We start from the raw sequence: 27,321 nt of genomic DNA on the forward strand, positions 1-27,321 counted from the left end.
AGTGTAAAAATGATATTCTTTTTAGGAGATTATCTTTGTTCATAATAGATATATACTAAAATATTTAGGAGTAAAGTGTCATCATATTTGCTACTTACTGACAATGGTTTAGGAAAATAAGATGTACTTGTGTATTTAAAGAGAAGAAATATGTATGTGTGTGCTTAAGAAGAGAGATTTAACAGTGAATTCAAATAAAGGATATAATGGGATTTGTTGTATTATTTTTCCTTCCAATTATTCTGTAGCTTGAAATCTTTAAGAAGTATTGGAGGGAAATTATTGGAGCCTTGGGAATGTGGGAAAAGGCTATTAATAAGTTGATAGAGAAAAGAATAGAATCGATTTATCTTAATACATAAATTTATTATAAACATAAAGGTTAAAATGGAACAAAGGCGTGCTTATTAGTTTTTAAGTTTAGATTTTAGTTACTCTCTGTACTATTATAGTGTTGTTCTAGATATATGAACCAAAATTTAAAGGTGGTGTGTCTTTCTTTCTTAAGACACTCTTAGACAGTTGATTTTGGACTCTCATTTTACTGTCTTTTTGATGACATATGGAAATAGGATTGTTAAAAAATAATTGGTTTCAGTTTATTTACTTATCACATTAAATAAGAAGAATTCAACAGATAAAGTAGTCCTTTGTCTTGTACTAACTGAAAAAAAATTATATTCTGCATATCTTACAGGAAGACATAGTATATTGATTAAAAGTAAACTAGGTACTCCCAAAAGAAAACAAAAACACTGACTCAAAAAGTTACATGCACCGCTGCTTGTTTATTGCAGCATTATCTACAATAGTCAATGATGTGGAAGCAACTCAAGTATCCATCCATAGATGAATGGATAAATAAGATGTGGTACACACACACACACACACACACACACACACACACACACCATGGAATATTACTCAGCCATGAAGAGAATGAGCTCTTGTGATTCATGACAACATGGGTAAATCTAGAAGGTATTACACTAAGTGAAGTAAGTCAGGCAGAGAAAGATAAATGCCATGCGATTCATTTATATGTGGAATCTGAAAAACAATGCAAATAACAAACCAAAACCCAGAAACAGACTCATGAATAAGAGAACAAATTGGTGGTTGCCACAAGAGTGGAGGTACGGGGATGGGCGAAATAGGTGAAGGGGATTAAGAAGTACAAACTTCCAGTTATAAATAAGTCATGAAGATGAAAAGTACAGCATGGGGAATATAGTCAGTAATATTGTAATAATGTTATATCATGACAGATCGTAAGTACACTTATCATGGTGAACATTGAGTAATATATAAAATTGTCGAATCACCATGTTGTACACTTGAAACTAATATAATATTTTTGTCAACTATACTTCAGTTATAATTTTTTTTTTAAAGTGAATCAGACCAGCACATACAAATCCAAGGGATGAGAAAAAGTTAAAGAGGTTTATATTATTTATAAACCTCATCTTTATGATTTCTTTAGCTACGAATAGTAAAACAAATTAAATTGTTCTATATAGCGATTTGACTATCTTTAAAGGGTGAAATTACTGGGGCGCCTGGGTGGCTCAATCGATTAAGTGTCTGACTTCGGCTCAGGTCACAATCTAGCAGTTTGTGAGTTTGAGCCCCGCATTGGGCTCTGCCGACAGCTCAGAGCCTGGAGCCTGCTTCAGATTCTGTCTCTCTCTCTGTCCCTCCCCAACTTGTGCTCGCTCTCTCTCTCTCTCAATAAATAAACATAATTTTTTTTTAAAAGTAAAGAGTGAAATTACTTTAGGATTAATACTATGTAGCAATGGACATTATCCAGAATAAGATACAATTATATTAATACCTTGTTATAGGTAGGCTGAAGTAGTATTAGGTAAAACTTGTAACATACTTCTAAAACTATATAATGCAATAATTCATTTAAGTTAAAAGACTTGATGGGCTGCCTGGCTGCCTCAGTTGGAAGAGCATGTAACTCTTGATCTCAGAGTCATGAGTTTCAGCCCCATGTTGGGTGTAGAGATTACTAAAAAACAATAATAAATAAACTTTAAAAAAAGCCTTGGTAAAATATTGGGAAATAAAATACAATACTACTAAACATTTTATACATAATGAGAAGTAGAAGTTATACCTGCAAGAATGGTTGTATCAGCACTAGAAAATTTTGCTAGAGCACTTCACTACATTAAAATATTTTGGGGGAAACTATGATCATCTTAATATTTGTAGAAAATATGTTTGACAAATTCAGTGCCCATTTGTGATCAAAAGTCTTTTAAAAGTTGAAAAATTTGAAAACATATCAATATTAATCCTGAGGGGTAGATATGCTGATATTTTATTCTGTACTTTTTTTTTCTTTTGAAAAACTTTACAACTTAAAATTATGGTGACCCACAAACACTTTTGCTTGTTTTTGTTACTCTCCTCTCTCCAAACTCAAACCATTTACAAAGCACATAATTATAAAAATAAGAACCGTATTTACTTCTGTCTTGCCCTGAGTCTAAATGCCCCACATGTAAGTACATGACTTTCCCTCTCTGGCATACTCAGGGATGAGTAAATGGTCAAACTACAAGGTTAAAGTTGTCTCTGAAAGGATAATCAACTGAAGAGATTGCTTCAGATGAAATCCCTACTGCAGTTATGGCTTGAATTCCTCAGATTTTTAAAAACTATTTTATTTTTAAGTAATCTCTACACCCATCATGGGGCTTGAACTCACAGGACCGAGATCAAGAGTTGCATGCTCTACCAACTGAGCCGGCCAGGTCCTCCTGAATTCCTCAACTGCAATGAGAGTATTCACAAATACAAATGTATATGTGAGTATAATTAAGCTATGAAAAATAATAGTATAGTGTGACTGTAATATGCTTTTCTTTTTAGGTATCTACGAATCTTTCAAAATGTGGACCTATCTAGCAATTTTTACTTTAGGTAAGTCTAAATTTATTTTTTCTCTTGTTAGTCACTCAAATGTTTATATTATTTTCCAGGAACCAAAAACAAAATCAGGACAATAGTACAAAGTACTTCCTCTTTTTTTTAATTGGCCAAATTATTTCATCTAAAAACAAGAAGATACAGGTATTTCTTCCCTTTAAAAATCTTATAATTGAATATTGAATGGACAAATTAAAGGGTAACTGTACTCACTATAAACATCATCTTTTTAGGTGGGATTTAAATGAAGTATTTCATTTTGTAATTTTTAATTATGAAAAGGAAATTTGTATTCAGTTTCTAATACAGAGTTGTAACCATTTCACAGTTCAATGTGTAGTTAACTATCTAGCAAAATTAAAAGTAAATTCAGAATAGGAAGAACTGTTGCAATACTAACATCCTGCTAATGGCATTGTAAATTAATAGTTTTCCTGAAGAGGAATGTAGCATTAAGTATTTATGAAAATATATCCTAAGAAAATAAATTAGGATAGAAAATATTAATTCCTATTTACAAAGGGACACTTATAGCTTCTCTATTTATGATAGCTCCAAGCAAGCAAATCAGCCAATGCAGGGACATCCCAAATACCAATAATTGAATGACAGGCAAGGAAATTTTAACAGCATTATGATAGAATATTATACCACCACTGATGTTCCAATATGTAGCCCTAGGAGATACAGAGTTATTGTGCTAAATGGAAAATTCAGTCATCTATAACATCCAAACTACAAAAGTAGAACACAAAATAGTATGCACCAAAAAAGGACTTGAGTGCTAAGGATTAATTCAGGGCCTAGAGTGTTGTAACTATTGATGCTATGTACAGATGAATTATTTTAAATTTATTAAAAAAATTTTTTAACATTAGCCACTTTTTTGTTATTTATTTATTTGAGAAAGGGAGCAGGTGTGAGTGTGAGCCAGGGGAGGGGCAGAGAGAGGATCCCAAGCAGGCTCCATGCTATCAATGCAGAGCCCACGTGGGGCTGGATCCCACAAACTGTGGGATTATGATCTGAGCTGAACAAGAGTCGAACACTTAACCGACTGAGCCACCCCGGTACCCCTTTAAATTGTTCAGACAGTTAACCACTTGTTTACCTATGAAATAAAGAAAAACATGTTTACTATGTAGAATGGGTTATGTCTTCAATGATGTGAAACTGAAGGAAGTTCATTATTTTAACAGTAGTAATAGTGAAGGACTCCTAAAGAAATAATTTTCACTTCCTCACATGTTAATTGGATGTATATTTCCATTGTGTTTATCTCAGTCATCTGCTTCTCTGTCTTTATTGCTAAATTTTACGTTTATAGCATCTGCAAGTTATCACTGAAACTTGGTAGTGCTGTTAGAAATGGTCTTCTGCTCAGTGATTTCAACTTCGTTTGCATTCTGATACTGAGCTCTCTGATCAAGTCATTCCAGTAAAATATGTCAGTTAAGGTTTTAGTGTCTAATAAGTAGGCTTAAAAAAGAATATACTACATTCTTAAGATTCAGCTTGAATAAAGCAATTATTCTAACTGGGAACAATTGATTTTTAAAAGCTACAAATCAACATTTCCTCCCCCACCCCCTGCTTATTGAGATATTATTGACATATAACATATATAAATTTAAGGTGTACAACGTTTAGATACACATAAATATTATGACATAATTACCACAATAAGGTTAGTCAACACCTCCATCACCTCACATAATTATGAGTGTTTGTGTGTGGTGAAAACATTCCAGATGCACTCTCAACAAATTTTAAGTTATAATTCATTACTGTTAATTACAGTTGCCATGCTATACTTTAGATCCCCAGATCTTTTTTGGCTTATAGCTGGGAGTTTGTACCATATGACCAGAACACGGCTTGTTTAGCTTTTTTAGATTCTGCATAGAAGTGAGAACATATGGAAATAGACTTATTTCACTTAGCATACTGCCCTCAAGTTCCATCCCTGTTGTTGCAAATAGTAGGATTTCCGTCCTTTTTTTTTTTTTTATGGTTGTAAAATATCCCATGTTTGTGTGTTTGCGCGTGCACACCATATCCTCTATCCATTTATCTATTGCTGAACTCTTAGGATGTTTCCATGTTTTGGCTGTCATGAATAATGCTTCAGTCAACATGGGTGTGCAGGTATCTCTTCAAGATAATGATTTAATTTCTTTTGGCTATACACTCATACTGTGTCATATAGGAGTTCAATTTTTTTATTTTGAGAGACAGAGAGTGCAAGCAGAGGAGGGGCAGAGAGAGAGAGGGAGAGAGAGAATCCCAGACAGGCTCTGTGCTGTCAGTGCAGAGCCTGATGTGGAGCTTGAACTCCTGGACCTTGAGATCATGAGCTGAACTGAAATCAAGAGTCAGATGCTCAACCGACTGAGCCGTTCAGTGACCCCTGGTAGTTCTATTTTTAATTTTTTTTTTTTAGGAACCTTCATACTGTTTCTATATTGGCTGCACCAATTTACATTCCTACCAGAAGTGCACACGAGTTCTTTTTTTCTCAACATCTTAGCCACACTTGTCCCTTGTCTTCTTGATAACAGCCATTATAGCAGGTATGAGTTACTGTCTCATTGTGGCTTTAATTTGCATCCCTGATGTGATGTTGAGCATTTTTTCATATATCCATAGGCCATTTTCTTTGGAAAAATGTCCATTCAGGTCCTTTGCCCATTATTTAATTGGATTGTTTGGTTTTGGTGATTTTGTTTTGTGGTTTTTGTTTGTTTTTGCTCTTTAGTTGTCTGAGTTCCTTATGTGTTTTGGATATTAACCCCTTACCAGATAGATAGTTTGTAAACATTTTCTCCATTACATCGGTTGCCTTTTTATTTTGTTGATTTATTTTTCTGTGCAGCAGCTTTTTAGTTTGCTATAGTCCCACTTATTTATTTTTGCTTTTGTTGCCTGTTCTTTTTGTATCATATCCATAAAAGCTTTGCTAAAACTGCTATCAAAGAGTTTTTCCCCTTTGTCTTCTTTTAGTAGTTTTACAGTTTGGGGGGCTTACATTTAAGTCTTTAATCCGTCTTGAGTTAGTTTCTGTGAGTGGTGTGAGACTAGGGTCCAATTTCATTCTTTGCATGTGATTATCCAGTTTTTCCCAGTACCATTTATTGAAGAAACTGTCTTTTCCCTGTGTGTCTTCTTGTCTCTCTTGTTAAATAGTTGACTCTTTATGTATGGGTTTCTTTCTGGGCGTTCTGTTCTGTTCCACTGATCTATGTGGGGTTTTTTTGTTTGTTTATTTTTTTGTTTTGTTTTTTAATGCCATACTACTTGGAATGCTGTAGCTTTGTAAAAAAAAGTTTAAAATCTGAAAGTGTGATGTTGCCGTCTTTGTTATTCTTAAGATTACTTTGGCTATTGGTGGTCTTTTGTGGTTCCATAGAAATTTTGGGATTGTTTGTTGTACCTCTGTGAAAAATGTCATTGGAATTTTGATACAGATCTATGGATGACTTTGAGTAGTATGGACATTTGAACAATATTAATTCTTCTGATCTGTGAACATGGGGAGTGGGGAATCTTTCCATTTATTTATATCTTCAGTTTATTTCATCAACGTCTTATAATTTTCAGTGTAAGATCTTTCTCCTCCTTGCTTAAATTTATTCCAAAGTATTTTATTTTTTTGATACTATTGTAAGTGTGATTGAAAAACCAACTTCTTTTTTTTTTAATTTTTAATGTTTATTTTCGAGAGACAGAGTGCGAGTGGGGGAGGGGCAGAGAGAAAGAGGGAGACACAGAATCCGAAGCAGACTCCAGGCTCCGAGCTATCAGCACAGGGCCTGACGCGGAGCTCAAACCTACAAGCTGTGAGATCATGACCTGAGCCGAAGTCGGAGGCTCAACTGACTAAGCCACCCAGGCACCCCAAAAAACCAACTTCTTAATACAGCTTTTATCTCTGAGATTAGATTCTAGTAAAATTAATGTCTTCATCTAGCAAATGTGGTAAAATTGAATTTCACAGATGAAAAAAATAAATTTCAATCAAATTATATGAATAAATTAAAGAAGAAATAATAATTGAGATAATATGTGAGTCTCCAGACAGAATTGCAACCATCTTTATGAATTTGAAGAATTCTAGATAACTTTTAAAATTCTGTGCTAAAATATAGCTAGAGACATACTTCAAAAATTAATAATTATGTGAAATCCAGATTGTAAAATGAGTTTCTTTTGGCCTCAAAGCCAAATTTTGTTTGTGAACACTGTTATAACTTTTTGGATGGCTGTTACTGTTCTAAAACAAAATTTATCATAATGGTTTTTTATTATTTTCTTACTCTTGTTTTATTATGAAGTCAGTTATGGTACTACTTGTATGCACTATTGAGTGTATACTGTAACATCTATACAACTTTATTCAGATATTTATCAGAGTGTGACCCCTTTGCACAAGGCTGTGACATTAGTCTCATTTCATTGTAAAGCAAAAAATGCACATTACAAGTCAATGAATGTTGGCCACTCACATTTTATTTCTAATTGTGCAAATGCCTAAGTCATGCAATGATTTTTATAAATTTTTTAATGTTTATTTTTGAAAGAGAGATAGAGAGACAGAGCATAAGTGGGGAAGGGGCGGAGAAAGAGAGAGGGAGACACAGAATCTGAAGCTGACTCCAGGCTCTGAGCTATCAGCACAGATCCCAATGTGGGGCTTGAATTCACAAACAGTGAAATCATGACCTCAGCTGAAGTTGGATGCTCAACCAACAGAGCCACCGAGGCACTCTATCAAAAAATTTTTTTAAATCTTGATTTACTTTTGAGAGAGAGACAGAGTGCAATCAGGGAGGAACAGAGAGAGAGGAAAACACAGAATCCGAAGCAAGCTCCAGGCTCTGAACTGTCATCACATAGCCCCATGCAGGGCTTGAACTCATGAACTGCGAGATCATGACCTAAACCAAAGTCTGATGCTTAACCAACAGAGCCACCCAGGTGCCCCATTTTTAATTGAAGCATAGTAGACATACAATATTATATTAGTTTCACGTGTACAACATAGTGAACAGACAATTCCTATATATTATTCAGTGCTCATCATGATAAGTATAGTCACCATCTGTCATCATACAACATCATTTCAATTATTATTGACCATATTCCCTATGTTGTACTTTTCATCCCTGTGATTTACTTACTTAATAATTGTAAATTTGTGCACCTTAATCCCCTTTACCTGTGTTGTCTGTCTTGCATTCTTTACTCACTGGCAATGACCAGTTCTCTGTATTTATGAGTCTGTTTCTGTTTTTTGTTTGTTTGTTTGTGTTGTTTTTTAGATTCCACATATGGGTGAAATCATACAGTACTTCTCTTCCTCCTCTTTTTTTGTCTGACTTCTATCACTTAGTGGAATGTCCTGTAAGTCCATCTTTTTTATTGCAAATGGCAAGAGCTCATTTTTTTTTGCTGAGTAACACTCCGTTGTATAAATATACCATACCTTTTTTATCTATTCATCTATCAGAACACTTAGGTTGCCTCCATATCTATATATTGGCTATTGTAGATAATGCTGCAGTAAAATAGGAGGGCATATATCTTTTCAAATCAGTGTTTTTGTTTTCATTGGGTAAATACCCAGAAGTGGAATTACTGGCTTGTATGGTATTTCTTTTTTTAATTCTTTGAGGATGCGATGATTTCTAAATTTCCAGTTATATTCATGGTTTACATGGTTTTACAGTGCTTGTTTGAGTGGCATTGGTTCCAAGTAACAGAAGAGGTGCTAATATAGTTTGCAGTTTTTAATTCCATAGAAGAGCCAAGACGGAAATACGTTTTGCTTTTGTAATTCTTACTAAGTTTCAGTTATGTTCCCAGTTACAGCTACGATTTGTCCCACTCACTTCAGTATAATCTCACTGTCTTGCGAATGCCACTGGAGATGTTAAAGTCAGAAACAACCCAGACTCGCCAGGAGAGTTTCGACATCTTTGAAGATGAAGGATTAATTACACAGGGTGGAAGCGGTAGGTGGTTTTCAGCACAACTAACGCATGTTAATATGGCCCCCGTGAAATGGCATCTCATTAAATTAACTCACATTTCCCTCATATTTCCCTGTCCCTTATTGTTCTTTGTCCTTACGTGAGGTTTTTCTAGATATATGAACTTGACTAGTTCATTTTTATAGAGATCATTAATCATGATGTGATTTCATTTGTGGGCCAGCCAGAGTATTGTATGCTGGCATTTCCTAGGAAATTTCCATGTACTTTTTTTTTTTTTTAATTTATTTCTAGGAAAGAGAGAGAGAGAGAGAGACAGCGTGAGCAGGGGAGGGTCAGAGAGAGAGGGAGACACAGACTCTGAAATAGGCTCCAGGCTCTGAGTTAGCAGTCAGCACAGAGCCCGACGCGGGGCTCGAACCCACGAACCGCGAGATCATGACCTAAGCGAAAGTCGGACGCTTAACCGACTAAGCCACCCAGGCACCCCTTCCATGTACTTTTAATGGAATACATTTAGGTCTAGGCTTTTGGTGAAGTTTGAATGGGAAATTGGTTTTTTTGAATATTGGAAAACAAACCACCATCTTATTTTACTTCTTGAAGAGTTTTGGAAAAAGCTCATCATGGGTTATCTGTTGTGTCCTAGACATTTGCTACAATATCTCTAATTCTCATAAAAGCTCTGCTCAGTAGATATGATGCCACTTTTAAAGAAATAAAGACTAAGTGGAAAACCGAGGTGGAGAGATTCAGATCACAAGGCTAGTGTGCTGAGGAAACAGTATAGCATGTCAGAAGCTGCTCTTATTTTGATTGGTCCCAGCTTGACCTGAGTGTCCCTCATAGGCCTTGCTTATGTCAGGGCCACTGCAGGGTCACTGCAGGACCACATGTGACTAGTCTAGGGTCTCCTAACAAAGTTGGTACCTTCATGCCTAGATTTTAGGATTGTTCTAGAACTCTAAAGCCAGGGCACAGCTAAAGTGAGTATTGTAAAGGAATCATTTCAGACTTAAAGCAGCTAAGCTGAGTTGTATTTACTAAGGAAGCATAGTAAGTCAATAGTGTCTTGGTCACTTTGCCCTGTGCAACTTAAATAATGATGATGAAAACGTGGGTGCAGAGGTAGAATGTAATCTAAAGCTGCAGGAGGCTTGTCCATGCAGGACACTCAAGAAGAGGCTGTGCTCCATTACATTTTGCCAAAAGTTCTTGTTCACACTAAGTAGACTTAGAGTGTTACTTAAACTGGACGTCATGCCTGGCATTGCCCTTGACTATTATTAACCTATTAGATTGACTCCCTTGCGCTAAGGACCAAACTCAGTGTACCCCGCCTACCTCAGAACATCAAGATCACATAAATTTGCCCTCATTCAGACTCCCAAATTGTAACCTATACTACCAGAGACAGGTGGAGGATAAGGTAATGTGTGCCTGACTATTTGTTTGCATCATTTCTTCTAAATACCATGCTTCGTCAAAGAAAAGCTAAAGGTATTACTAAATTTGCACTACGTATCATCCTAAATCTGAATTTGAATATTTGTTCTGGAATCCCAATGAAGCCCCTAAAAGCCACTTAATGTTTTACTCTCTCTGCAGCAGTTCTACTTGGCAGATATGAGTAACATTGTATATTAGGTTTTCATAGATGCTATAACAAATTACCACAAACTTAGTGACTTAAAACTATACAAATATACTATCTTACAGAAGTCAGAAGTCCAAAATAGGTAGCAGTGGACTAAAATTAGGGTATTGATAGGGTTGCATTTCTTTTTTGAGACCCTGGAGGAAATCCATTTTCTTGCCATTTCCATATTCTAGAGGCTGCCCACATTCCTTGGCTTGGGGCCCCTTCCATGTTCAAAACCAACAAAGGCCAGCGAGGTTTTTTCCCTATATCATATCACTCTTACACTCATATTACTGTTTTCTGCTTTCACTTACAATGACCCTGTGATTACGCTGGGCCCATCTAGAAAATCCAAAATAATCTCCCCATCTCAAGGTCATCGATTAACAACCTTAATGCCATCTGCAAATTTAATTTCTCCTTGCCACATAGCATAACATATTCACATGTTCTGGTGATTAGGACATACACATCTTTTAGTGGGGACACTATTCTCTTACCACAGAGGGGGAAGCTGATAGGAAACAGAGAGTAAGGGTAGAAGGTATAGGGGTAGGTAGAAAACGAAAATAATAATACATTTTTTTAAAAAGTCTCTACTCTCTCTAATACAGTATTAATCACTTGGGGTATGTTAATTTCATCTGAACATATCTCTGAGTTGAGTAGTAGTATCATCATTTCACAGTTCAGAAAATTGAGGTTCAGAGATATTTAAGCAGCTTGCCAGAGGTCACAGAGTCTGGTATGTGGCAAAGACAGGACTCTAGTTCATATGTGTAGTATTCATGCTCTGTGTAAAGCATCGAAAGGGCAGAGAAGGTTTAGTTTTTATGAATCAAACCAAGTGTATTTGTCATAGTATATAAACACTCTTAACATACCATGTTTTGAGAAGGAAAATAGCCTGCTATCTAGAACGTCTTTTAAGCCATTATCTTTTAAGTACACTTATTTCTTATGTTGCACTTTATGTAAGTTTTGTAAAAGTTGTCGATGTTTAATAAATGTATCTGAATATGCTGAGATCATGTTTGATGAAATTAATTTCTTCACATAGAAAAAGCTTGATATGATAATAGCTATCACTTACGGAAGTATCAGTAAGGTACCAGTCTGGTTCAAAGCACTTTATGTGTATTACCAACTTATTTCATCTTTAGAACAACCACACGATTCAGGTACAGTTGAGGAAGCAGGGCCACTGAGTAAGTAAAACTCTTGGTCACACCGTCACCCTGCTGATGAGAGGCAAAGCCAGTATTTGGACCCAGACCCCCTGATCCCAGAGCAGTGCTTTTACCTAGTTTAAGTGCTATCTCTCGGCCTTAGTCACGTATTTGTACATGTGTCCTTAATTTCCCTATCGTTTTCCTCTCTCTTAGGTTAAAAGCACTTTCAAATCAGAAAAATGTGTTCATCCTTTTATTTAAATATGTATATATTTTTAATTTTATTTCTAGGAGAGAGAGAGAGAGACAGCGTGAGCAGCGGAGGGTCAGAGAGAGAGGGAGTCACAGACTCTGAAACAGGCTCCAGGCTCTGAGCTGGCAGTCAGCACAGAGCCCAACGCGGGGCTCGAACCCACGAACCGCGAGATCATGACCTAAGCAAAAGTCGGACACTTAACCGACTAAGCCACCCAGGCGCCCCTATCCTTTTACCTTATACAGGATCAGCCTAGTGTTCTGAGTGATGATGTGATTATATCTGCTGAAAATAGCACTGCTATTTATCAGACATTTTATTTTGGTTAGAAACTTAAGAACTCAACAATGAGTGGAGCATTGACCCATTTCCTTATCTTTCTGATACCAAGTTTTATTTTTCAGGTGTATTTGGGATCTGTAGTGAGCCTTATATGAAGTATGTGTGGAACGGTGACCTTCTGGATATAATTAAGAATACTGTGCATCATGACTGGCTGTTGTATATTATTCATGGGTTCTGTGGACAGTCAAGTATCCTTTTTTAAAAAGCTAGATGTATATTATTAAACTTATGCTGTATCAATTTGTAGAAAACTATATAGGAATTGTAAGATTATATTTACCATTCTGTGCACCCAGCAGGAAAACTTGCCCATGGTATCAGGTAGTGAAAATACAAAAAAAAATGCAGACCATTTGAACAGATCTATTTTGTACAGAGAAAGATAAACAATGGGGAAGAAAATGTGTGCACAGTAAGGGATATAGGCAGTAAGTAAGAGAGGAGGAGCAGAATCACTGACAGGTAAGGAGGATGGGGCATTTTGGGTTTGGTGCCTGAATTTTGGAAAGTTCATTCAAGAGGGCAATATAGATGGGAGTACTTGGGAGGGTTGAGTTAACATCTGTTTGCAAGCTGGATTAAGAAAAATGAAACTAGAACAGGGATGTGGGTTAGGAAGAAATTGCAGTGGTTTGGGCATAATGTGCTCGAAGCCTGGATTGGGAAGGGATGTAACAGATTAAGCAGAAGTAGGTTGAAACTTGGGTTAAGCCGATTTTGAGTTCAATGTTATAAATATTTCTGTTTCCTTTTACTTAATTTCTAGCTATGGTTGAAACCTTTCAAGAAAGTGCTAACATGCTCCAAGGTTTAGAAAGGCAGTGTATACTTTAGGATTGGTATTTAGGTTTTTCCTGTCCCTTTTTGAGATCATGGAGGGTATTTGTACACCTAGCTTGTTTTCCAGTTGACATTCTTTTTTTTTTTTTAATGTTTTTATTTATTTCTGAAAGAGAGAGAGAGAGCTTGAGCAGGGGAGGATCAGAGAGAGACAGAGACACAGAACCTGAAACAGGCTCCAGGCTCTGAGCTAGCTGTCAGCACAGAGCCTGACACAGGGCTCGAACCCACGAACCGTGAGATCATGACCTGAGCAGAAGTTGGACGCTCAACCGACTGAGCACCCAGGCGCCCCACCAGTTGACATTCTTGTGACTTCGTTTGTTTTTTTTTTTAGACCTTCAGTGAAAACATTAAAGGAGTTTTTGTTTTGAGACCATTAAGTGGGTAAATGCAATTAACTAATATTCTTCCTTGCACCAGAGCATTTGGGATCAAGGGGTATATCTAGAGAGGTTAGCTTTAAAGAGGGCCAGTGGTGCCTTCTTGATGGCAAATGAGGGAGGAAGGGAGGTTAGGTGAAGACACAGAGGAGGTTTGAAATGGGGATGAGTGAGATTTATGTGCTGCACTTGAAATCATTACTTTATAATCATTTTCAAGCAGTAAGTAGTAGTATCTGCTTGGTTTATTCACTGAATAATGAGATTTGGCCCTGAATTACTTTTTGTGTTTCGAAAAGTGGAATCTACCTGGAAAAAACACAAGGTTTTTGCCACCAAGGACACCAAAAGGAATGTGCTACAGTTTCTAAGGGCATTTTCTAAAAGGCAGTTCCAAAATGTTTGGTATTGCCAAGAGCTAACTCAGGGCCAGGCATATAGTAAGCACAGTAAAAATGTTTATTTATTTTTTTAAATAAGCAATAGCACCATGGATTATAATTTTAAAGCTCATTAGTTTAGATGATGACTCTAGTTTCCTAGTTATCAAGCATGTAATAAATTCTGGAAGTCTTTATGATAATAAAAGGAATTGCTATCTATTCAACATTTGCTATAGAACAGGCATTGATTTATACACCTTACCTAATTCAGTTCTCCCAACCACCTCATAAAGCTAGTTACTTTATTAGTACTTACACCAAAGTTACTTATTAGTACTTTACCAAAGATGAAACTGAGGCTCAGGAAGTGAAATAAGGTGACATAAGCTGTATATAGGTCAAATAGTTGACAGTGTTTAGTTTTTGCAGGTAGGTGACAAATTTGGGTAGCATGTACAGTATAATACTTAACTCCATTCCCTAAGTATCAAATATTGCTTCATGATTTAAACCCCCTGTGAGGTGACATGCGCTCTCTTTGAGACGTACATGATCTCTGAAGACTAAGGAAGGATTAGTTGAACCTGTTTATATCCTTTAGCTGACTGTAAGGAGAGACCAGGTTTTCCCTTGGCCACTAACCCCATACCTGATTACCGTTTCTTCTGGAATTCATGGAAACCACTCCATAGTAAGACCTGTTTTTGCTTTAATACCTACATAACTTGGAAGAACAGTTAGACCCAGTGCTATTCCATTCTTGGGTGGGGATTTTTGGTATTCTTTAACCTTCTGACCAAGATATATTTAAATGCATATAGAAAGTATAATGATTCTCATGGTTTGGTATGACAGTTCGGTGTGAATCCTCTGATACCTTTAACTCGATTTCTAAGAGCTGTTGATCTATGGACGACCCGTCTATGTTACTCTAATAGCTAGAAGATCCAGTAAGTTTGCCGGGACCCGCTTTCTCAAGAGAGGTGCAAACTGTGAGGTAAGATGGAGAAGCTACAGCGCTGCTGACATTTTCACCTTTCATGTCTGCTTTGCTGACAGAGGTAGTAAAGTGGAATTCTAGAAAATGGTTATTTCTTAGTTTGGGACATGATCAAGAGCATAATTAATACTCCAGGGTGTCTGAAACTTGAGAAACATGACTAGTATATACACATGTTCTGAAACATCACTTATCTTAAAGCAAGTTATGCAGTGCTTTGGGGAGCTGTGACATGTCTAATGTTTTAGACAATGAGCCATTTCTGGAATATATGACAAAATATAGTGCATATTTAGTGTAGAGACTACAATAATAAAGCTCCTCCATTCGAGGAATAAGTGGAGGGGAGTACTTGTTGGAAATGCATCCTATTTTAAAAATTTTTTAAAAATGTTTATTTATTTTTGAGAGAAAGAGACACACACATCATGAGCGGAAGAGGGGCAGAGAGAGAGGGAGACACAGAATTCGAGGCAGTCTCCAGGCTCCAAGCCATCAGCACAGAGCCTGATGTGGGGCTTGAATCCATGAACTGTGAGATCATGACCTGAGCTGAAATCAGCACTTAAACAACTGAGCCACCCAGGTGCCCTGGAAATACATCCTTGATGTGGAGACCAAGTAGACCAAGGCATGGAAACCTTTAATTCCATTCCCTGTGCTTTAGGTTGGCTCAAGGCGGGGTCCTTATTTGGCTCACCCCTAGAAAACAACAAAAACAGAAATTTTGTCCTGTGTCAGTCATGTAATCTCTGAGTGTTTCATCTCCACTTAAAGTAGACAGCTCAAGTCTTAGCAGATGTGTGATTGAGTGGACAGATTGAGTGAGACTTTGGGTTCTAATCCTGAGTGAAAATAGCAACACTGTTCTTAAAATTATATCAACACAATGAAAATAGTTATAACTGGTGCTCTAAGAAAAATTGGAATTTTGCTGTTACTTTTGAATATTTTAAGGATAATCAAACAGACATGTTATTAATACCTCTAAAATTATTCTTGGTCATATCCTTACATACTTTTATAAGTAAAGTAAACTCAAGACCTGTTTTGTTTTGTTTTGTTTTGTTTTTGCTTCTTTCCATCAGGTATTATTTGAATCTCACTCTTTTGTCTCTTCCATTCCTCCCTGGTATTCAGAACTGAAGTTTTATATTCCACTGGTTTTCCTGACCTCCTGTATAATTTCATGTAATTGTTTTCCTTTTCTCTCCTTCTCTGCCATTTATATCACTCAGGCTGTTCTCTGTCTGCTACTTGTATTATTAGCTATTTAATTTGATTTTTTCCCTAGTCTATTCTCAGCTATTTTTAATTGCCTTTTTTTGTTGCATTTTAATGGCTTTCCTTTTCTAATGTGCACATTGAATATTGATCAAAGTTTACCTCTTTAAAATGTTCTAAGAATGGGAATTATAATTTCATTATATACTTGGAAGTTTTTTTCCATTAAATTCTGAGAACATAAAATATCTTTAAATGCCACCTTTTTTTCCAGGGCGATGTTGCAAATGAAGTGGAGACTGAACAAATACTCTGCGATGCTTCTGTGATGTCTTTTACTGCAGGAAGTTATTCTTCTTATGTACAAGTCAGAGGATCAGTGCCTTTATACTGGTCTCAGGACATTTCAACTATGATGCCTAAACCACCTATTACATGTGCGTGGAACAATCTTTTTCATAGTAACCCTTTTTTCCCCCACATTTAGAGATCATGAATACAAATCTCATAAATTCTTAGATGTTAGCCAAATTTTACTACTGGAAGGTAGATGATTTAGAAGGACATCTGTTATTTATATTCAATAACTTTATAATTTTTCTTTAATTTTGGCTGCTAATAGATTATATTTTGCTTCAGAAATGTAAGAATCAGGCAAATTCAATAAATAGGTGAAGAATCAGTGTCTGATAAGCTCAAGAGGAATTTGGGAAGTGAAACTAAGGGATTAATTGAATTAAATTAATTAATTGAAACTGCCATTTGAATTGCCTTTCTTTAAACATTAGAAAACCAAACCACGCCCTATACTTCTTTTATTCTTGCTTTATAATTTTCATTCTGGTATTTATTCATCCTTTTTATCCCCCTCAGTGGATCAGGCAGATCCATTTGCACATGTGGCTGCCCTTCACTTTGACCAGATGCTTCAAAGGTTTGGCTCCCCCATCATCATCTTGAATTTAGTGAAGGTATGATGTGCTCATCTGTTTGCTTATGAAATTCAGTCACACCTGAAAAATCTTTCCTTGGTGCAAAGGGGTTTAACAAGCTTGTTTTGTAGACTTTCTGTGTTATGACAGAGCCCTGTGTTTGACTGTCGAAGGCACTGTGTGGCCTCTACCCTAGATAACTGGGAGAATAATGATATGTTTCCAAGGGAAGAGGGTGATGCTGTCTGTCAGTCTTGTGATCTCTTTGGGTGACCTGGAGGTGAATGAAATTCTGCCTTAGTTTCCAGGACAGCTTGGGGAAGGTAGCATGGAGATCACACAGTCACAACTTTGCTTGGAGAAGGTAGCATGGAGATCACACAGTCACAACTTTGTCTTGATACGCCCTGTTCCTTCGCTAATCCAGTGATCTCTAAGGAAGGCAAATACATAGCAGTAAGGTCTAAAGGCTAGATTCAGAAATGGGGTAGTGCTGTAGTTCAAGAACCAGGTGGACAAAATGGTGGCATGCCTTACAGTTCTGTGCTTCCTCGTGAGAGGTGTCTGGGCAACATACCTCGTGTCTATAAGTAGGCACTCAGATCATTAACCTAGGATGGAGAGCAGGGAGAGCAGGTAATAAATTGTATCTATATCTGTTGCAGCCATGTGCATTGAAAGAATGCACAGCCAGGAAGACACCAAAAGCATGAAGAACAAGGCTCTTGTTATGGTTGTAGCAGTGGCCAACAATTTAGTAATCTCTGAGATTATTCTGAGAGGTTGGTTAAGAAATGTAACTTAATTTCATCAACACCAAGGAATCCTGTGTCCATTTACTTCATTATTTAACAAGTATTCTTGAAGGTTTCTTTTGTGCCAAGGCAGTCACAGAAATAATTCCTGCCTTCACAGAGCTAACGGTCTAATGGAGGAGATGGTGAAGTAATGCAGAGGTACCGAGACAGGCTAAACGGTGTTATGAGAGCTTATAATGGGAGAGAAGTATCCCCTGAGGAAGTGATGAGTCAGCGCAGAATGAAGGAAGAGACATTAACTAGGCCAAGAAAAGAGGGAATTCAACTCAGAATAGCAGGTACCACGGCCCTGGGTTGAATATGAGGAAGGGATGGCCTATGGCAGGGCCCCTACTGATGAGGACCAGAGAGCCTGTTGTGAAATGAGGCTGAAGAGATAGTTATGGGCAAGCCATGCAGAGCATTGTGGGGTGTGTTGATGAGTGTGGTCTTTATCATGGGAGTGTGTTGGAAAACCATTGAAGGTTTTGCATGATTGAGAGGATTGTGATGTAATTTATATTTTGAAAAGGTCATCCAGACCTCAACAAAGAGAACATATGGATTGGTACAAGGTTAAAGAATATGCTGGAATACTACATGGCAATGAGAAAGAATGAAATCTGGCCATTTGTAGCAACATGGATGGAACTAGAGGGTGTTGTTATGCTGAGCGAAATAAGTCAGGCAGAGAAGGTCAAATACCATATGTTTGCATGTATAGGTGGATTAGGAGGAACTTAACGGAGGACCATGGGGGAGAAGGGGAAAAATAGTTGGGGAGAGGAAGGGAGGCAAACCATAAGAGACTCTTGAATGCTGAGAACAAACTGAGGGCTGATGGGGGTGGAGGAGAGGGGAAGGGGGGGTGATGCGCATGGGGGAGGGCACTTGTGGGGATGAGCACTGAGTGTTGTATGGAAACCAACTTGACAATAAACTATTTAAGAAAAAAAAAAGAATATACTGGAAGACCACATAGGAGGCTATTCTAATTATCCAGAAAGGGGTGACCCTGGTTTAAACCAGGGTGGTGTGGTAGAGCTGAGAAGTGTATGGAGGCAGTAGACTCAGTGATGGGCTGGATTTGAGATGAAAGAGAGGGAGATGTCAGGCTTGGTCCCTAGGCTTCTGGTTACTCAGGTGGATGGATGGTGATGCTATTCACCAAAATAGGGAACGCTGACTCTTTTTCATGGTTTGCAAAATCCTTACAGTATGGTTAAAAGCTATGCCTAAATAGAGAGTCAGTCTCCGATGTTTGAAATAATTCTGTATTGGGGCACCTGGGTGGCTCAGTCGGTTAAGTGTCCAGCTTTGGCTCAGGTCATGATCTTGCAGTTCATGGGTTTGAGCCCCGCGTCAGGCTCTGTGCTGACAGCTCACTCAGAGCCTGGAGCCTTTCAGATTCTGTATCTCCTTCTGTCTCTGAGCCTTCCCTGCTCATGCTGTCTCTCTCAGAAATAAACAAAACATTAAAAAAATTTTAAAAAGAAATAATTCTGTATTAACTGCGCAGATTCAAAACATAACATCCGATACATGTGATTGTAAAGTGTTCTTGCCCAGGCTTCACAAATGTACATTTTTTAAAATATTTAAAGGCTACTCGGTGGACTTAAAAAGTTATACTCATTTATCATTCCATTGTCATAAAAATTCTGGCAATAACTAGAGATAACTAGGAAATAGCTTGGAGATTAAGTTTTTTGTCAAATAGAAAAAATGTTTTTGTTGTTTTTGCCAATAGTTATTTTATTCATAGATTAAAAGAAGATCTTTATTCAGTTCACTTAGAAAAAGTATTAATTTGTGATTAGAGTCAAAGAATGCATTTGTATATGTTGAATGATACTGAGGGATATTCTTTTTTTTTTTTTAAGTTTACTTTTTTATTTGTTTATTTAGAGCGTGTGCACAGGGGAGGGGCAGAGAGAGAGGGGGAGACAGAATCCCAAGCAGGCTCCATACTGTCAGCACAGAGCCCGATGTGGGGCTCCATCCCATGAATCCATGAGATCACGACCTGAGCTGGAATCAAGAGTCAGCCACCCAGACACCCCAGGATGTTCATTCTTTATTCTCTCTGTATGAAGTCACTAAAATGAAATACTTTTCTTGATTTCTTTTCTTTTTTACCTTGTTGGAACCCCACCCCCACCCCAGCTTCCCTAGCTGTGGAAGTTTGAGGCACTGCTTGACGTTTTGCAGCAATCCATGCACTGTCAGTGCTATTACTGGAGAATCAATAGGAAGTCAACCTGGAATCAAGCACTGAATGTACATGGAGGATTTTAGTCTGGGGGCCAACGATGGTCAGTGGGGGAGTCTCTGACCTCTTGAAATGATATTCAAGATCATTTGTATATGTGATGTTTCTAATAGGGCTCTGTGATCCACAGGAGGTTGACTAAACCCACTAACACTAATCCATGATGGACAGACAATGCATAAAGCAGATTCTTTATGTAGAGATGATCTAAGGTTGATTAAATAACCTCTTCTCTACCTCTCATAAAATGTCAGATTTGATCAAAAAATTTCAAAAAGGTTTTGTTTCCCAAGTTGATTCAAAATGCTTCTGAGAAAAATTCCAGATGCATAATTTAATTTTCTCACATATAAAAAGCTAAATACATGTTCATCCTAAGCTGATTTAACACTGTTCTTAATCAGCTCTTTTCCCTCCATTTGATTTATTCAGCTGTGCAAAATAGATACCCTTTTTGTTTCCACAGTGGCTGTCTGATTAAATCATGACAACTAATAACTAATACCGTGATTGAAAACAGCAGAGGCCCATTCTGATGCCAGGAACAGTGTCTCAACACCATGGTGGTGTCACTGTCACTGAATTGCTTTTCTTTCTCAGTGAAGTCCTGATCAGGATAACAATAAAAATGGCTAATTATTAATAATTCTCACATGCCAGCTACTCTGATAAAAGATTATTGTGTTTTATCTCTTTTAAACCTTCCATTATTGCTGTAAGGGAGATACTATCATTACCCCATTTTATAGATGAAGAAATAGAGGCCCAGGAAAGTTGAGAACCTTGCCCAAGGCTACATTGGTGGCAGGGAGTGGAGCCAGCATTACAGCCACAGAGTTGTGCAGCAATGCACTAGGCTCTCCCTCTTTTTTTTTTTTTTTAATTTTTAATGTTTATTTTTTGAGAGAGAGAGACAGAGATAGAGAACAAGTGGGGGTAGAGAGAGAGGGAGACACAGAATCTGAAGGAGGCTCCATGCTCTGAGCTGTCAAAACACAGCCTAACCCAGGGCTTGAACCCATGAACTGAGAGATCATGACCTGAGCTGAAGTCAGACCCTTAACTGACTGAGCCACCCAGGTGCCCCTGCATTAGCGTGTCTTGAAAGAGAGGCACGTAATATGTAAGGAGGTACAACAGGCAGGCAGAAGGTAAGATTTGGTCCCAGGAACACCTCTCAACCTCAGTTCATTCAACCACAATGTAAAAGGAGAGAAAGTGCCTGACTTAGCTCTCTCACAGGGTGTTTTAAGAGTCAAATTTAAAAATACATGTGGGCTGCAAAAGCACTCTCAGCCAGTTTAGGGATTATCCATCCAGACCTAGTTGATCTATGTCTGATACTTAAGTGGGCTGGAGTTCAGGGCTTCCTTCTTCTGATCCTTGGGGTATTCTCCTCTGCCAAAGTGGGGTGTGGAGTGTGCAGACCAGGCCTGGGAGGGTGAAGCAAGCTTCTTGGGGCTGCAGGAGGCTATTAAAAAGAAATCTCATCTCCTTGGATTTTTGAAGCTGATTATCTATTGACTTTAATTCAATAAAGTATTTATTTCTTTGCATTTATATTATTTTTACTTTAGGCTTTATTTCAGTATATTTAGGTTTCTTCGTCTTAGCTGAAAAGTAAAAATGTTGAAGTCTCTTCCTCTGACATAAGGTATTTAGACCCCTGAAAATGTTTGATTTTTGATAAAGGAACGAGAGAAAAGAAAGCATGAGAGGATTCTGAGTGAAGAACTAGTAGCTGCTGTGACATACCTCAACCAGTTTCTCCCTCCTGAACACACTATTATTTATATTCCTTGGGATATGGCCAAGTACACCAAAAGGTGAGTAGCGATCCATATGTTTGGTTCTGATATTTTCTTTTACTTGTGATGTAAAATAGCAGGAAGCTGCTCTCTATGGTAAAGTAAATGTTCTCTTTTCATTTCCTTCATGAACCTGATGAGGGGACTGTTTTGCTGCTGATGTATAATTTGAGTGCTTAAATTAATTGACCAAACTCTTTTTTTGCCCACGACCGATACCACTTGTACATTCTTTTTGAAGTAACTGGTCATTTCAGGACATCCCTGCTCCATGCTTTCCCTTACAGGCATTCGTTTCACTGTGCCCTGTTTCATCTTGTCCCCATTTGATCACCTTCTCAGACACCACTTTCCGATGGGCTAGCTTGTGGCTGAACCTGCAGTAACTCCTGACTGTTCATAGGAAATCCAAGCTCTTAGTGAATGGTAAAGTCCTGTCACCTGGTTCATTCCAGCATGTAGTGAATTTTTCTTTATTCTCGGGAAATGAAACTGCTTGCCCAGCCTCTGGGGTAGCAGCCAGGATCCCATTCTTGAGCCTCTTCTCCTCTGGTTCAACCCTCACCTCCCTGGGATGCATTCCCACCTCTCCTTTACCTGTCATCATCCAACTCAAAACTCCTCTCACCCAAGGAACTTTCTTTCCTTAACCTTGCATTGTCCTTTTAGTCATTTACTAGGCATCATATAAACACTCATTAATTTTTTTAATGTTACTGTGTTGTTTTGCACTTTAACTCATTGTACTTTTTTCTAAATCATTTTGTGTAGTTAGATACCCAAGCACACACTCACACACACACATGCACACATTTTCCTAGAGTCAAAGCCTGATTACTGGTTGGCGCCATTCATATTAATTTTCAGTGTTTTCTTCCCCCGCCACCCGCCCTGTGCATTGTATTCTCCTCACAGTCACTTTATGAATGCGTATTGACTTGACTGATTTGACTCTTAAGTAGTGAGAGGCTTTGGGAGAAGCTCTCCCATGGATGTAATGCGCCAAGATTAAGGCTTGCCAAGAGTTTATACAGGCCCTTCATGTCTCCTTGCACGAAAGCTTGCTAGTTATTGAGCACGCATGATATTGCAGAAATTGTTACAATGTTCCTGGTGAGTACAAACCAGAGATTTTGTACTCCTACCATTACTATAGACTGTATTTACTTCCAATGTAAAGATAAATGCATATTAAACTTGGCTCTTCTCACTTTTCTCATTCTTCCTCCTCTCCTCAGCAAGCTGTGTAATGTTCTTGATCGACTGAATGTGATCGCAGAAAGTGTGGTGAAGAAAACCGGTTTCTTTGTAAACCGCCCTGATTCTTACTGTAGCATTTTGCGCCCAGATGAAAAGTACGTATGGTGTTAAAAACCATAAATCAAGAATTTTGCTCTTATGGATAAAAATATTGTTAATATGAGCAGTTTGTATTACTTGAACTATGGATGAATTTATTTTGGGGGGGAGACAAGAGAAGCTGCTCATGTGCTTATGGGCTGAACACGCACTGGGCATGGAATTTCCTCTGGTGGTTGTGTAACTGCAGATGGAAGGCACAGACTGTCTCTTCATGGAATAAACATTACATCAGATATTTCTGCCAAGTAAAATTTTCTGCAATGAATTCTATTTTTCAGTATTAAGTAGGGGCAGGATTTTTTTTTCCCACAGACTAAGTACTGACATTTTTATGAAAATAATGTTTGTCGTTGTATTATAGTTACTGCTCACAAACCTTTCTTCCTTACTACTTTGTGAGCTTCTTCAGATCAAGGATCATGTTTTATGTATCTTTTAATGAACTAATGTTATATATTCCCAGCATTTTATTTTCAGCTAACAAAGTTCTTTATAATGGTAAAAAACCAAAAAACCATATGGAGCAAAAACCAGCCGTCATGTGTATGTCTTTAGAAATCATCCTTTTGTGGGGTGCCTGGGGGGCCCAGTCAGTTAAGTGTACAACTTCGGCTCAGGTCATTATCTCACAGTTCGTAAGTGAGTCCCAGCCCCGCATCGGGCTCTGTGCTGACAGCTCGGAGCCTGGAGCCTGCTTCTGATTCTGTGTGTCTCTCTCTTTGTCCCTCCCCCGTTGCGTGCTCTCTCTCTGTCTCTCTTTCTCTCTCTCAAACATAAACAAACATTAAAAATAATAATAAAAAAGAAATCATCCTTTTGTTACAGTTTGAATTTGGGGATACCTGTGACAGTGGTCCTCAAGACCATGCCCAGGATCCGTGATTCACAAGGAAAACTCAAAGCACTTAGCATATTGTTGTACTCATGGCTGTGGTTTATTAACGTCAGAGGATTAGCAAAGGGAGAAGGCACATGTGGCAAAGTCCAGAGGAAATAGGTTAAGCTTTCAAAGTCCTCTCTTAATGGAGCCACACAGAACATGCTTAACTCACCCTACAAACTGTTGTCACAGCATGTGTGAAATATTGCCAACCAAAGGAGGTTATTAGATTCTCAGCGCCAGGGTTTTTTATTGGCGGCTGGTCCCCTAGGCAGCCTCTGCTTGGCACATACCAAAATTCCTGACTCCCCTAAGGAAAGAGGATGTTCAGAAAAACCATACTGTTTCTACAGACAGTTTAGGTACAGTGAGCCACTCTTGTCCATCAGGAAATGGTGGGAACACAGGTTCCCAGGTGCCAGGCAAGGACCAACCATATAAGCAGGCCTTTCTGGGAAAGCAGTCAGGCCTGTTGTATTAACTCTTTTCTGTACTGCACCTTCTTTTAAATAATTAAAATATCTCGAGGGTGCCTGGGTAGCTCAGTTGGTTAAATGTCACACTCTAGGTTTCAACTCAGGTCATGATCTCATGGTTTCTTGAGTTTTAGTACCACGTCCAGGCTCAACAGTATAGAGCCTGCTTGGGATTCTCTCTCTCTACCTATCGCTCTGCCCCTCCCCCACTCAAGCTGTCTCTGTCTCTCTCAAAATAAATAAACTTAAAAAAAATTTTAAATAAATAATTAAAATTCCTTAAGAAATTAAAATGTTTTAAATAATTAAAATATTTTAAATAATTAAAGTAAAATAACAGTTTCATTATATAGTACTTAGAATATATCCCCAGGCATTCATTAGTACACGAGAAAATCAGTAGAAAGGAAAGTAATAAGGAAGGAACAACCAACCAACCAAAGGAACGCAACAAAGCTCCACAAAGAAAAGCTAGAGGTGGTGGAGAATCTTAGCATTGAGGGAAGGAGGAAAAGGCTTGGAAGATTTTATTAGAAAGATCCCCTGCAATTACTATGCATGTCTGTAGAGACCAAATAGGAAATAGGCTTAAGTTAAAGCAAGAGGGCTCCGGGTTGAACATGGGTGATAAATGCCCAAGTTGTGAGACACTGGGGCGAGTTAAGTTGCTTCCTTCCTGGGCTTCCCTGGGTTCTCTGTGAGGAGAGAGAGCATGCATAAAACTTGCATTGTGGTCATTTGCATACTCACCAGAAAGAATGAAAGTAAGCGGAATCAGCTGATTATTCTGGAGCATTCAGACCTATTACTTTGATTCTTTGATTCTTTGTATAAAGAGCTAGTACCAAAAATGAATATAGATTATACTGTTAAAATTTTTTTAAAGCATCTATTTTTAAACACAGGTGGAATGAACTAGGAGGATGTGTGATTCCCACTGGTCGCCTGCAGGTATAGATAATACTAATAATGAATAGAACCTGTATTCGCAGTGTATGATGTTTTCTGAAAGCAGTTGTGGAGAGAGATATGCTTCTTATTTAATGCAAAATTATTGATCATTTGAGAATGATTTTTAAAAGCCTTACTGCTAATATTTAACTCTTAACAAATGATGTGCAACTAAAATAATAATGGCCCGTGGATTTTTTTCTTGAATGTTATAAATTTTATTATTGGAAATCGAAACATAAACAAATGGGAAAAAAATAAGTTAGAATCACTTTGGAAAATGAGCCAGATGCAATCACTATATATATATTAATTATGCTTTGATAAAGATATGGCCCCAACCACTAAATATTTGGTTTGTACAATAAAAGAGAGATATCAGGGGAAAAGCACGTATTTTGCTAATTGGTACATGTGAAAAATGTTAGCTCTCTGTTTTATCTTAATCTAAAGAAGAAAATTCAACTATCGACTAGAAGGTATAATAATGCCATTGCAGCAATATTGAGTAGCAAATGTAACCTTTTATAATGTTCTTCATTATTTGTGCAGGAATAATACCCTGCCTACAGCTTTTCTTCTCTTTTTTAACAAAAGAAATCTAAAGTGGTATACAAGCAGTTTTGGTCACTGAATACTGGTTGGAAAGTCTTATGGTATTTCTCTTTAGACTGGTGTTCTTCGAACCAATTGTGTGGACTGTTTAGACCGCACCAACACGGCACAGTTTATGGTGGGAAAATGTGCTCTAGCTTATCAGCTGTACTCCTTGGGACTGATTGACAAGCCTAATCTACAGTTTGATACAGACGCAGTTAGGTAAATCTTCTTTTCTGCCTTTTAAATGCTGGTAATGATGGAAAGCAAAACTGATTAATAATAAGGAATTCTATGAACTTGTTTCTTCATTTAGCGTCTCAAAAATCATGTTGCCAAAAGACATTATTCAAATTAATTCTGTAATAACTATTCCTATTAAAGACCTGTGTGTTACTGCCATGGTTTTTATTTTTTTTGTTGGTGTTAATTATCAATAAATACTATGCTCTTTAGATAAATCCAAAGTACTTTAGATAAATATAAACTAGTGGATTAAAAAAGAAAAAAGCAAATTCAGACTGCGTTAGAAAAAGTGATGTACCTTCATACATTTGGAATTAAAAATATAAGGCATATGAAAGATGGATTCTTCGTTAAGGATTACTGTGTCGTCACTGCTTATTGGATCCATGGCACTACATGAGGTGCTATTTCTTGAAAATATAATGATGTTTGTTATTGGCCATCTGATGGAGTCATAAAGGCTCTGTTGATCAGCTTCCAAATGGCCAAATCCACAGATATCACTGCACTGAAAATTTTAACAGGCACAGGAAGAAATACGAGTTTCAAACACATGTTTTTAGGAAAGAATACAGTTTGTCTCTCTGTGACAAGAGCATGTCCTTTTTTCAGAAAGGTAGAAATTTCTGCTGTGGGAGATAAATTGATCTGGCAGCCTAAAAAAGTTAGAAGTCTTTCAGTAAGGTTAGAACCACCGTAGTCTGGCTTTGGTGGGTTATGTTTTTGGTTCTCCTATTTCCTTTTAGTGTTTTTTTTTTATTTTGTTACTATTTAGATTATTACTATAGTGTATATTTTTCATGTACATTTATC

The 27,321-nt window shown here is 37.5% G+C and overlaps 1 protein-coding gene across 1 annotated transcript in view; it reads left to right on the forward strand.

Moving 5' to 3' along the window:
• The window catches only part of FIG4 (FIG4 phosphoinositide 5-phosphatase), a 131,812-nt gene that overhangs the window by 28,020 nt on the left and 76,471 nt on the right, over positions 1-27,321 (forward strand). The window contains exons 5-14 of the mRNA XM_039237446.1: positions 2,893-2,943; positions 8,815-8,963; positions 12,417-12,545; positions 14,860-14,960; positions 16,462-16,624; positions 17,061-17,158; positions 21,881-22,014; positions 23,235-23,351; positions 25,620-25,665; positions 26,336-26,484. Of these exons, the coding sequence (XP_039093377.1) occupies positions 2,893-2,943; positions 8,815-8,963; positions 12,417-12,545; positions 14,860-14,960; positions 16,462-16,624; positions 17,061-17,158; positions 21,881-22,014; positions 23,235-23,351; positions 25,620-25,665; positions 26,336-26,484 (1,137 nt within the window). The remainder of the gene's footprint in view (positions 1-2,892; positions 2,944-8,814; positions 8,964-12,416; positions 12,546-14,859; positions 14,961-16,461; positions 16,625-17,060; positions 17,159-21,880; positions 22,015-23,234; positions 23,352-25,619; positions 25,666-26,335; positions 26,485-27,321) is intronic.

Source organism: Hyaena hyaena, unplaced genomic scaffold (assembly GCF_003009895.1).
Source record: "Hyaena hyaena isolate Hyena2069 unplaced genomic scaffold, ASM300989v1 scaffold_123, whole genome shotgun sequence".
NCBI lineage: Eukaryota > Metazoa > Chordata > Mammalia > Carnivora > Hyaenidae > Hyaena > Hyaena hyaena.